This window comes from Rhinoraja longicauda, chromosome 1, assembly GCF_053455715.1.
Source record: "Rhinoraja longicauda isolate Sanriku21f chromosome 1, sRhiLon1.1, whole genome shotgun sequence".
Taxonomy (NCBI): Eukaryota; Metazoa; Chordata; class Chondrichthyes; order Rajiformes; family Arhynchobatidae; genus Rhinoraja; species Rhinoraja longicauda.
The window spans coordinates 117181307-117195021 of NC_135953.1; the positions used below are offsets into that span (position 1 = coordinate 117181307).

General features: G+C 42.1%; 1 protein-coding gene across 4 annotated transcripts in view; it reads right to left on the bottom strand.

The window, feature by feature from the left end:
- The window catches only part of abhd18 (abhydrolase domain containing 18), a 52654-nt gene that overhangs the window by 27794 nt on the left and 11145 nt on the right, over nt 1-13715 (bottom strand). For all 4 annotated transcript variants that reach the window (XM_078405221.1, XM_078405196.1, XM_078405206.1 and 1 more), the window contains exons 3-5: nt 9610-9694; nt 3968-4068; nt 573-651 (exon numbers count right to left, since the gene is read on the bottom strand). In XM_078405221.1, coding sequence (XP_078261347.1) covers nt 573-651; nt 3968-4068; nt 9610-9694 — 265 coding nt within the window. The remainder of the gene's footprint in view (nt 1-572; nt 652-3967; nt 4069-9609; nt 9695-13715) is intronic.

A 13715-nucleotide genomic window follows, 5' to 3' on the forward strand; every position in this document is an offset into this window, starting at 1 on the left:
TAAAAAAATAAACAGCAACGAAAGGATCAATACAACCTAGGATCAATTCATAAAGGGCTCTCACAATTAACTAACCTATCGCAAATAAAATATGTTGGGAAATATATAAAGCATGGCTAAAGAAAGAAATAATGTTAAAAATGCAGAAGTATAATTTTAAAAATCCACTATTCCTGCATGCTCATGACTTGAGATACCTGACTAGCAGATTTTCAAGACCACTGGATGGTTAATACTCTTAACGCATTCTAAAATTGACTTTTTAAAAAATGTTACATAGTAGGATAATCCATCATCCAGTGAACCCAATGCATGAAACAAGAACATGGGAACTGCAAACCCCGATGAGGGAATTGGGAGCACATGAACTAGCCTTCTGTGACCTTGATGCCAAACCATTCAAATTTCTGAATAGACACATTATAGATTATTGAAGTTTTACTGTAACCAAATCACACTTCTACTTTTAATTTAAAGTTGCTATAATGTCTGTCAAGGCTTTAAGAAGTCATGCATCCAGCTACTTTATGTTGATTACCAAAGAACTTAAACCTATTATGTTCTCCACTTACATGGTCTCCAGTGCCTGCCAGATGAACGCATATAGGTCGGTATTTACTCTTCCATTCCTTGGGAATTATAAACTGAAACCTGCAGCAATGGCAGTGTGAGTAACTTCACGTAGCTAGTTGCACAATGATGTGATAATCAAAAATCCTAAACACACAGAATCTAGACTGAAAAAGATACCTGAACAATAATTTATCTCAGAAAGCTAACACGCAAGTATTTATTTATTCATAATGTGTAGAAGTATGATAAACAATCTTATCCTAAACCTCTACAATTGTAATCCAGGACTTTTAGATAAAATTGCATACTTATAAGTCACTAAGATTTTAAATATCCTTAATATATAACAATGTAATCAATAACGTAAAATCATATAGTGGTTCTGCTTCAATATGTCTTTTCAAAAAGCAAATTGGATATTAAGCAATTGATGAATTAGGGAACACTTTTATATTACACAGGCAGAACTGGTTATAAAGTGATCTCCATTGCAAAATAGACAACAATTAAAGTTACTTTGGAAATTGACAAGCGGAAGGAAAAAACTGTCTGAATAAAGAAAAGGCTAGGGAAAAGCAATCTCCCTGAAGTCATCAGACATCATTGTCTCTCAAGAACACACTGTCAGTTTCACCACAGGTTGCCATTGAAATAACTTATAATTGTGCAATAATACTCTATTAAACAGTGCAACATGCAACCTACAGTATTTTTAGCTTGCAGTAACAAAGACTATTAATTTTAAAAAGCTGGTGGGAGAAATAAATTTGCAATTCTGCAACTATCTTGCCCCTAACCCTCTTTCCCCATTGACACAATTATTTTTCTAACGTGAATTTCTTAAACGAGGTTTCTGAGGAACACAACTATCATGTTATAGCAATTTGAGATGCAGCCAAATCTTCATGTTAGCATAATTATCCCTTTATTAATGCTAAGGAGCATTAACATCCATTCTTAAAGTTTCTGGATGGCTTGTGAATTTGCATGCTTTTAATTTAGCTGACTGCTCTGTTTCTTGTCAACATCAAGGATGTGCAATTCAGATCTGTTTGAAATTGTTTTCTTGAATGCATAATGAAACATGGTAACCAAGAAATCAACAAGAAGCAAAAGGAGAACCCAAGACAGTAAACAATGATATTAGCATGTGGTATTTGGCAGATACCACATCATTTCTGGGAGACATGTCTCACAATAATTATTGCTATGTTGTAATTAATTATGTACGACAATTTGCAAAACCAGCTTATAAAGACGCTGAGCTCTCCTTAATAGTTTTTAAGAAAGATGCAAGAGCAGAAGCATTGAAAATAGCCAGAGCCAATACAGGGAATTGTGTATACTCTTTTGTGGCCATGTGCTCGGAAACTGAGCACATCAAAACTTGGACAAACTGGAGATTTGTAGCCTGATTCAAACAGACTCTAACCCTAACACAATTAAAAAAAACAAAAAATGTTGGAATCGACTACCGGGTCAAGGAGCATCTTTGGAAAATAAACTTTCTGACTAGATGATTGGTCCCAGCATTTTCTGTTTTTTTTTAAATTTCAGACTACAGCATCTTGTTTTTGTTTATTTTCCAAACAAAAAGAAGCTGCAGCCATATTTTGTGTCAGATTTTAGTGCTCACAATTTCAGTCCCTTTCTACTTCATCTTAGCAATCCAACATATACCTTTCTTTCATTTTACCACTAAAATAGCTATTCATTTCACTATTACTCTGATAGAAAAAATCTCACATTGTACTTTGAGTAGAGAATTATTGATTTTTTTCTATAGAAATAAATACGATTATTTTGATGTCTATAGAAACTGCTTTGAAAAAGTGAAAATATTCTATTCACCTCTTTAAATTTAACAACCTCCCCTCATTTTTTTTCTTTTTAGCCAACTCAGCCCTAACTATTCAGTCTTTAATGACACTCTTTGTTCTTAGATCATCCTTATAATTACAGAAACAAGGAACTGCAGATGTTGAGATGAGAGATGAGATACTTTTATTGTCACATATGACAAGTCAAAGAGATGCTTTGTTTTGCATACCTAGGCAGATGACAAAGGGTGCCGACAAAGTTACAAAGCACTCCTTTTCCCCCCCAATAGTCCCCTCCTCCACCCCCCTTAGTTCATGATGCCCCCCCCCCCCAAAAAAAACAAAAAAAGGACACAAAGGTCTGGATTAATTCAGCGAGTCAGGCAGCATCCTTGGAGAATATGGTTAAGACATTTCCAGTTGGGACCCTTCTTCAGACTGATCAACTACAAAAATGTAGTGTTTTGGTATCCCTTTAATGAAACCAGAACTGTGCACATCATTCCAAACATAGTCTAACTAAGTCTATATATACTTCACTTCTCTCTTTTTCTATTCTATCAATCTAGAAATAAGCCATATGTATTCTTATAGTAATGTGGCTACTTCCTTTTGTGAATTAGCATCTCCGGATGCCTCCTCAGCTCTATCTAATCTGGTGTCATTTTTCCACGGGAGTATTTCTATGTCACTCCTCATAAAAAGCAACACCTTAAACTGAAATTCATTTACTATTTGCACACCTTTCAAATATGAATGTCTTCTTGAATTTTGTGGCAGTTTTCCTTAATATTAACAACACCCACTAAATTGGAGATATCTGCAAAATGATATTGTACTTCAAGCAGAAGTTCTGACCCTGACCTCAGATGCTGACCTCAGAGCTTGCATGTTCTCCTTGTGACCACATGGGTTTCCTTTAGGTGCTCCATTATGTAGGGAGTGAATGCGAAAATTGGATAACATATAACTAGCGTGAATGAGTGATTGATGTTTGGAAGGACTCAGTGGGCCAAAGGGCCCATTTCCTTGCTGTATCTTTCAATCCATCACCTAATTCACAATGTCAAGCCATGAAATGGATTTTACAGACTTTTTGTCTGAATAGTTTTATTAGGAATCTATTTTATTATTAATAGTTTTTCACTTTAACAAAGTTAAATCTTATAATTAATTATGTGCAATGTAATGATGGAAAATGATGTAATTGTTAGTGCTAACGAACACAATATGGGAGTTGCCTAATCTACCACACTTAAAAAGCATTTCTGACATGAACAACTTTAGTCATGACGACAATACAAAATAGAAAATATCGAAGAGGAAAAAAGGTCACAAAATAATAATATATTTGCATCAGAATTATTATGTTTACAATTATATACTACCAATAATCTAGACCATTAGTCTACAACATAAAACTATTCAGGATGATTTTGGAAAACTTAGGAATGCAATCTGTACATCTTGAAAAGAAAAATCCAATATTTTTAATCTGGTTAAAGTTAAATTATTTCTCAGAACAAAAATTGTAAAAACATTTAAGAATCATTTGTGCAGCTTTATTTCCTTACCTAGCATTGACAGATTCAACTGGCATAATCCCTGGCAGGTAATGATCCAGTGGGGACACAAAGTGTCCATCCATGATCTTACAATCAGCTTGTTCCTCCACCTGTTGAAAACAGTGACTATATTCAATTATGCATGCAAAGAAATAAATGCCTATTTTCCCATCCTCCCTCCCACACCCAGAAGCACTTCTCACAACACTCATTGGAGTCCATTTCCAGAAACAAGAGCACTCATGGAATCAGCGTTGATGCACCCAGAAGGGCTGCACTCTGGGAATCTGGCGCAAAACTCCTGCTCTCCGCTATTTAATAAAGGCAGGTGAAAAGAGGGAAGACAAATTTGATCTCAAGTGTTAAGGAAAAAACTGGACTCTAAGAAATGTGATAACAGTACTAAAAAAATATTAACAGGATTAGACCATCAATATGGATTTGATATAGTGTTTCACAAAAAATGCAGTATTTTTGAAGATATACCTTGTAGAATAGACAAGGGAGAACCAATAAATGTACTGTATTTGAATTTAGTAGGCCTATGATATAATCCCACAAAAGAGGTTAGTGTGCAAAATTTAAAGTGAGGGGATTACAGATGCATGACTGATAGGAAATTAGAGAAAGTTGTCCTTTTTCTCATCATCCAGAGAAAAGTAAACTTGTGAAATGCTCTATTACAGAATGCTGTGAAAACCAAGTCAAAGAAGATATGTAAGGTGACAGAGACTTCTAGTCATAAAAGACAATGACATATGACTGTGGAGCAGGAATATGGTGTTGAGGTAGAGGACCAGGCATAATCAGACTTCTCGCAACACTCATTGGAGTCCATTTCCAGAAACAAGAGCACTCATGGAATCAGTGTAGGAAAATAACTGCAGATGCTAGTACAAATCAAAGGTATCACAAAATGCTGGAGTAACTCAGCAGGTCAGGCAGCATCTAGGAGAGAATGGGTAACGTTTCGGATGGCTGACCTGCTGAGATATTCATGGAATCAGTGTTGATTGCATTGATTATAGCATTATACGGAGAGAAATGTGATACTGACAGTGCTGGGAACCACTAGAATCCATGTCCTCCTTATTACATCGCACACTGAACCTGGGATCTGCCACAAATCCAGCAAAGCATTGCCCAACAGCTGGCATAGAAAGACTCCTTATAAAGGGCCGGTACAGTGGGCCAGGGTTCATACTGCGGCCACCCAAAGCTGAGATGTGGGCGTCAGGGCTGCATTCTGATCGACCTGCATGTACCGTGCCATCGCTGGGGTCCGACAGTACCGTTTCCCTATGTTAACAAACTGCCCGGATGATGCAGTCTCTCTCATCACCCGTTGGATATGATAAAGCCCAAACCTCAGCACTGAGCAGCTGTACTGTTCATCATCATACAACCAACATCAGCCCTGATAGGCAACCACAGTCTATCCAAAGGACAATTCATAGCTGGGGTGTATGAGTGAAGGGCAGGGCTTCGCACCGTTCGCAACACAGCTGCAAAGAGTGGCAGACATTTATGCCAGATTTTGCAACATAGCTGCACGCCTGAGCAAATGTTTTTTTTAAACTTTGGGAGAGGGAGATATACCCATGGGTATGGGCGTTTGGACTGGAGGGCCAAATGCGCTGCTCTGTAGTGTACTGCTAAGGTACAAGTGCATGGAATGATAGAGCAGGCTCGAAAACTTATTCCAGTTCCCGTTTTTCTATGTTTCGATATTCTCAGTCATGGAATGTCAAGAAATTAATAAAAATTAAAGCTATTTTCAACAGCCAATGTAAATATGCAATTCCCAGGAATGTTTAATAGAATAACCCGACACGTGTTAGCATTAAAACCACTTTCAAAACAAACTGTGCTGCAACACTGTCTGTTCTGCCAATTAAATATCAAGATTTTGAAATACTTAAGCAGGTCATGCAGAGAAAGAGTTAAAATTCAAATTGATGACCTTATATCAGGACTATTAAAAGTTTTTAAAAAGCAATATATTTAACATTTCAATGAAAAGGGAGATTGAGAAACCAATGGGAACGGGTGGCAACCATGCGAGACTGGATGACACTTGATTTTTATACTGGCTCAGAAAACTGGGAATAGTTTTTAAAAAAGCATGTTTTACATTGTAGAGAAGCGGGCGGGGGGGGGGGGGGACTGGAAAGAACAAAACAAAGTTACACAACACAACAAAGATTGAAAGAAAAATAAAATACCTCAGATGGGTTAAGTGCTGGCTGAGATAGGGTGTTAATTGTCAAGGGTTTTGTTAATTGCCGGGAACTGGCTGGAGCAGGCACAAACACTAGTATCAACTGGTACAATGCTCACACTTCTGGCTTCACATCCTCACTAGCTCCAATTTATTAAAAACAGTGTCTATCTGAACATTAGCCTCTTCCTCACCTGACTAATATTGGATTTCAGTTCTCTCCACAACTTGAACTTGCATGTTTCTGGACATCTGTTTCCCCATTGACAAGTTACATCAAAGTATTTGTAAAGCCAAAAACACAGGTGCAGATCTCTGAGAAAAACTGCCTTGTGGGGTGCAAATTCCTACCCAAATAACCATTTCTCAGTTTACTAAAAAGTGTAGAGTCATAGGTGCCAGGGTGCAAGACGTCTCAGACCAACTTCAGAACATCCTCGAGAAGGAAGGTGAGCAGCTGCAAGTAGTTGTGCATGTAGGCACAAATGACACGGGTAAGAAGAGGAAGGGGGTTCTGCAACGTGAGTATAGAGAACTAGGCAGGAGGCTGAAAAGCAGGACTTCTAGGGTGGTTATCTTTGGGTTGCTTCCAGTACCTTGTGTTAGTGAGGGTAGGAACAGGGAGATAGGGGATCTGAATGTGTGGCTAAGAAGTTGGTGCAGGGGGCAGGGATTTAGATTTCTAGATCACTGAAATCTCTTCTGGGGCAGGGGTAACCTGTACAAAAGGGGACCGACATTAAACATAGAAACATAGACATAGAAAATAGGTGCAGGAGGAGGCCATTCGGCCCTTTGAGCCAGCACCGCCATTCATTGTGATCATGGCTGATCATCCATAATCAGTAACCCGTGCCTGCCTTCTCCCCATATCCCTTGATTCCACTAGCCCCTAGAGCTCTATCTAACTCTCTCTTAAATCGATGCAGTGATTTGGCCTCCACTGCCTTCTGTGGCAGAGAATTCCACAAATTCACAACTCTCTGGGTGAAAAAGTTCTTTCTCACCTTAGTTTTAAATGGCCTCCCCTTTATTCTAAGGCTGTGGGTTCTGGACTCCCCCAACATTGGGAACATTTTTCCTGCATCTAGCTTGTCCAGTCCTTTTATAATTTTATATGGCTCTATAAGATCCCCTCTCATCCTTCTAAACTCCAGTGAATACAAGCCTAGTCTTTTCAATCTTTCCTCATATGACAGTCCCACCATCCCAGGGATCAATCTCGTGAACCTACGCTGCACTGCCTCAATTACAAGGATGTCCTTCCTCAAATTAGGAGACCAAAACTGTACACAATACTCCAGATGTGGTCTTACCAGGGCCCTATACAACTGCAGAAGAACCTCTTTACTCCTATACTGAAATCCTCTCGTTATGAAGGCCAACATGCCATTAGCTTCTTCACTACCTGCTGTACCTGCACGCCGACTTTCAGTGACTGGTGTACAAGGACACCCAGGTCTCGCTGCACTTCCCCCTTACCTAACTTGACACCATTGAGATAATAATCTGCCTCCTTGTTTTTGCCGCCAAAATGGATAACCTCACACTTATCTACATTAGACTGCATCTGCCATGCATCTGCCCACTCACTCAACCTGTCCAGGTCACCCTGCAACCTCCTAACATCCTCTTCGTCGTTCACACTGCCACCCAGCTTTGTGTCATCTGCAAACTTGCTAGGTTTACTTCTAATTCCTTCCTCCAGATCATTGATATATATGGTGAATATGGTGACATTCTGGCAGGCAGGTTTGCTAGTGCTGCACGGGTGGGTTTAAACTAAAAAGTGGGAGTGTGGAGTCAACAATGTGGACGCGTATCCATGCAGCTAACGGGAAAGAGAGTGTAGGAAAGGTCACGTTTAAACTAACAGGGCAGGGGGATGGGACCCAATGCAAGGAGACTATGCATTTGGACACAGTACTAGCTTTGCCAACATCATCCTCCAAAACTTCTCAGAATATGCTATTCAGCAAATTCAAACCAAGCAATACATACTTAGCACTTCCATTTCTATTATTCTTCAAGAGTTATCACAACAGTTCACTAACTTATCTTCTCCTTCTTCTCTATTCTAGTGCAACTAACCTGCTGAATTGAATTCCATACTGTTAAATCTCTCCATAGCATCTAAAGCATCCTCAAAACACAGCCTCTTTGGCAATGCTTTCAGATCTTTCTAACTATTTCCAGTTATTAATATGCCAAATCTCACCTGCTTGTCAAATGATTTGCTAAATTCAAAAACTGATACGTATCAACTTGGAGTAAAGATTGCATCATGCCTTGACTGAACTCAAACATGGAAAAAAGATTCAGCTGAGGATACAATTTAGTAATACTCTATCCAAGTTAACGTACAATGGTAGCTTACTCTTATTCTTCTTCTTGACGATCGAAGAGATTTTGCTGGAATCTGACACCAGAATTAGCACTTGTCTTTGTGCATAACTGAGTCAAAAATCAGGTTTACAGGGATGAGGAAGTGGCGGCGCTGCGCAGCAGCTGCGGCTCATCTGCAGTCCGTTTGTCTTTTGTGTTTTTTGTCTTAGTTGTAGTGTTTAGATGTGGTTGTGTTTTTTGTGGTTGTGTATTATGTGTGGGGGGAACTGAAAAATTGTCTCTTCCGAAGAGACCCGACCTTTTTTTTTCTGGGTCGTGTCTCCGTTCCCGCTGCGGCCTACCATCGGCCAAACACCTGGAGCTGGCAGCCTCCAGCTGGGACCATCTGGGGCTCTGGTTCGCAGAGCCCGTGGACAGTACTCACCACCAGCGGAGCTGGCTGCCTTCAGAGGCTGTGGTGGGGCTGCGAGTGCGGCTTCGACTCGCCTTCGGAGGCTTCGGCCACGGGCCGCGTGGATATCGGAAGCTCGCATGCTCCTGGTTGGGGGCTGACATCGGGAGCTCCGGCAGCGGCAGCATCTTCGCCCGCCCCGAATCGCGGGGCTTGGGTCGGCCCGCCGCGGACCTTTCACCGTCCGGCACAACCTGGAACCGGCCGTGGGATTTTCTCCGCCCGTGGGGGGCTTCAATGTCGGGGGCCCCGACCGCCCGATGTGGAAAGTTCCACAGCCTGACCGCGGGAGAAGACAGCAGGGGAAGAGAAAAGACATTCTGGCCTTCCATCACAGTGAGGAGGTGACTGGAGGAGACTCACTGTGATGATTGTTTCTTTTTTTTTGTTTTGTGTTGGTTTGTGATTGTGTGTGTTATTGCTTATTTTTATTGTTCTTATTGTTGGACTGTGGGTAACGGAATTTCGTCCAAAAGACTTGTTTTTTTGGATGACAATAAAGGTTATTCTGATTCTGATGTTAAAGTTAAATAGGGCAAAGCAGATTACAACAATGTTGTAATCCTGGCACACAACCTAATTCAATGCAAAAGTAATGCAACTTTATAAAAGCTTTTTGCTGCCAATTATTACCTTGTCGATGAATATAGGATAATCTTTTGGTACCAACTGTTGACATTTTTCTCTGTTTCCTATAATTTTCCTAAATTCAAACAACCTGCAATTTTAAAAGAAAAACAATGACACATTTTTACAAGCAAGTTTTACATTTGTAGGCTCGTATATTTAATTAAATGCTACAATCATCTTGATGAAAGTTGTAATTAGAAGCATCTAGTATAATAAAAGCAAGTACCAAGTCTGTAACCAGCAAGTAAACCCCAGAGCAGATGAAAGGTTCAGGTGTAGATCAGGATAGCACTATTTATTTTTCTCATATCATGATAACCCAAATACTATAATTGATACAAAATACTGACAATTGATTGTTTGGAAATCCCGATGGTTTGGCATTTGGCTCACAGGGTGCTGATTTCCATGCCCCTATGAACCAATCAGGGCCACATTTTTCACTGCCCTCAAATTCATTGGAGTGGCTTTAAAATTTATTGAATTATAGTGTAACATAAAAAAGTGAATTAACAGTATGTTGGAGTACTGATTGAAATAACATCCAAGAGAGTCATATTGCACAGAATCAGCCCCTTTGACATAACTTGTTCATGCGGATCAAGATATCCATCTATGCTAGTCCCATTTGCTTACATTTAACCCGATTTCCCTCTAAATCTTTCCTATCCACTTACTTGTCAAATGACTTTAAAATGTTATTGTATCTACTTCAACTACCTCCTCTGGCAGCTCCTACCATATACCCACCACCCACTGTGTGAAAAAGTTGCTCCTCAGGTTCCTATTAAATCTTTTCCCTCTCGCCTTAAACCAGTTCTTCATTAGAATGTTTTCAAATACACAAAACGTGATGTTAAAATCCAAAGTGGCAAATGTCAACTTGCTCCCGGTGGTGATGGGAGGCTTATGCACTCATCTATGCTCCTCCGATGTTGAGAAAGGCTGGGCAAGACACGTCATTGGGGTTATCAAGTGGGCACATACTTTCATCAAAGTTTTGCTGACTGGGCCTACGATGTCTCCAGTAGGCTCAGTGGTGCGTTCTGGCGTCCCAAAACCACCCCCCACCCCCTGCATCTGCCTAGCCGGCTTATTTGGGAGACCAGATGGGGTTTTTCCTCTTCAGCCAGAGCCACTGGCTACTCCGCTCTGCCACCAATGATGTTTCCTTGATGGCCTGGTGTAGGGCTTGTCCGCTATCCCCAGGTCCTTCATCAGTCTTACTGTTGATGTTGCCACGAATCCCCGAAATCCAACTTCTACCGGGCAGATCTTTGCTCTTCAGCCCCGCTGTTCTGCCTTCGCTGCAAGCTCTGTATATCGCAGTTTCTTTCTTTCGAAGGCTTCCTGCACAGCATCCTCCCAAGGGACTGTGAGCTCCACAAAATACACCATGCGCTGAGAGTTGGACCAGAGGACAAGATCTGACCTCAAGTTGGTGATGGCTATCTCTGATGGAACCGTAAGCCGTTGGTCCATGTTCACCAGCATCTGCCAATCCCGGGCTGCCTCCAGCTGTCCAAACCTGGTCCTTGGTGGAATTTTGCGTTGCCTTTGTTCCCCCTCCTGAACAAAAGCAATTGGCATAACTGGGTTGGTTGTTCTGGGCAGCAGGGCATTATTGGTTGTTTTCCTGCTTTCCAGAGTCGCTGCCAGGCATTTGAGCACTTGATTATGTCTCCAGGTATATCATCCTTGGGAGAGGCTCACTGTACACCCAGTGAGGATGTGCTTAAGTGTGGCTGGTGTTGAACACAGGGGGCATGATGGATCTTCGCCCAGCCATTGGTTGAGATTTTTTGGGCTAGGAAGGACATCATAGGTTGCCCGAATGAGGAAACGTATCCTGCTCGCCTCCATCTCCCACATGTCCTTCCAGCTGATCTTCCGCTTTTCTCCCATCTCATCCACTGGCCCTGTTTAGCTTACGACACAGCCTTGGCACACTTACTCGACTCCTCCTGTTGGCGGACTTCGGCCGCGACCAACTTCCGGCGCTCTAGTGAGGATGCCTTTTTCCAGCAAGGTCGTTTTCCGCCAAGCCCCAAGCCATTTCTTCCGTGTTGGACTTGCCCTACCATGTCGCCATGGTGGAGAGCAGATTTTGCCTGCTGTGTCGCATTCTTAGCCGTCCACTTCTTTCCTGTTGCCAGGTTTGGGGCAGTGTCCCTTGATTCTGCCAGAGTCATCTCTAGTCTGACTTTAGTGCACTTGAACTCCTCTGTGAGGCTAGAGAGAGGCAGCTGAAGTACCCCCTGACTGTACAGGCCAATGCTGCTCAGGCATCGAGGAACACCTAACCACTTTCTCACAAAAGAGCTGATTGTTCTTTCCATCTTCTTGGCTCTTGTGAGCGTGATGGCATACATAGTTAGTGGCCACATAAGGCGAGGAAGTAACCTAAACTGCAGGCACAGATTTTCAGCTTTCCAGGCAGCATGGATTAGTCGATGTTCATCAGGCCTTTGATGATTTCTTGCCTAAGCTCGTTTGCCTGATCAGTGTCCTTCAGTTTAGAGTCATACGATCTTCCCAGGCTTTTGATTGGCTTCTCTGACACAGTTGGGATAGGTTCTTGATCAATGAAGAACCTTTGATCTGTCAGTTTGCCTTTGATTATAGAAATGCTTCTTGATTTGGATGGTTTGAATTTCATTCTGGCCCCAGTGATGTTCTCTTGAAGCTTCCCTAAAAGGCACCTGGTGCAAGGTCCTATTGTTGTTATGATTGTCATGTAATCCATGTAGGTCCTGATAGGTGGTAGACGGTCTCCAGACTTCAGCCGCTCACCACCCACTACCCACTTGGAGGCCCTTATGATGACTTCTATTGCCATGGTAAAAATCAATGGGGAGATGGTACACCCTGCCATTATGCCAATCTCCATACAGTGCCATGTGGTGGTAAAGTCTGGCGTGGTGAAACAGAGCTGCAGATCTTGAAAATACACCTTGACAAGGCTTGCGATAGTCTGTGGTATCCTGAAGAAGTCAAAGGATGCCCAGAGGAAACTGAGGGACAGTTCCGAACGCGTTGGCAAGATCAAGGAAAATGACGTGTAGGTCTATCTTCTCTTTTCCAGCAGTCTGGATTTGGTGCCAAATCATGTTGGTGTGTTTGAGACATCCAGAGAACCCTGGGATGCCTGCTTTTTGGACTGTTATATCCACAAGGTTGTTTCTCTCGAGATAGCTGGTCATCCTCTGAGTTATGATGCTGAAGATCTTACCCTCTACATTGAGGAGACTGATAGGGCAGAATTGGCTGATATCTGTGGATTCCTTCTCTTTCGGAATCAGGACTCCTTCTGCCCAGTGCCATGCTTTGGGTATGATTCTCTTCTCCCAAGCCACTCTCATTAGCCTCCACAGGAAGCGAAGAACATCAGGAGCACCCTTGTAGGGCGGCACGGTAGCGCAGCGGTAGAGTTGCTGCTTTACAGCGAATGCAGCGCCGGAGACACAGGTTCGATCCTGACTACGGGTGCTGCACTGTAAGGAGTTTGTACGTTCTCCCCGTGACCTGCGTGGGTTTTCTCCGAGATCTTCGGTTTCCTCCCACACTCCAAAGACGTTCAGGTATGTAGGTTAATTGGCTGGGTAAATGTAAAAATTGTCCCTAGTGGGTGTAGGATAGTGTTAATGTGCGGGGATCGCTGGGCGGCACGGACTTGGAGGGCCGAAAAGGCCTGTTTCCGGCTGTATATATATGATATGATATGATATGATACGGAACCCCATTTGACCCTGGGGCTGAAGATGCTCTTGCCCAATTTACTGTCTGTTCCACCTCCCTCCACTTTGGAGGACTAATGTCCATCTGGTGCTCTGGTTGTTCAATTGGTGGAATGTCCGATGGAATAGCTGTCTGCACGTGTTTCTTGTCATCCACATGCATTCTTTCCAGATGCTCGTCCAGCTCCTCCCTTTTCTTTGATGAAAAGTGATTTTACGAACTTATAGGGGTCCTTGAAGAAGCGTGATCTTGTTCGTTCTTTCTTTTTTCATGATTTCCGCAGGTACTCTGCTCTTCTCAGGGTTGCTAAACGGCTTTTGATGTTTCCCTGGAGAGTGTTGATGCCCTCCTTCTCACTATCAGAAGCCTTC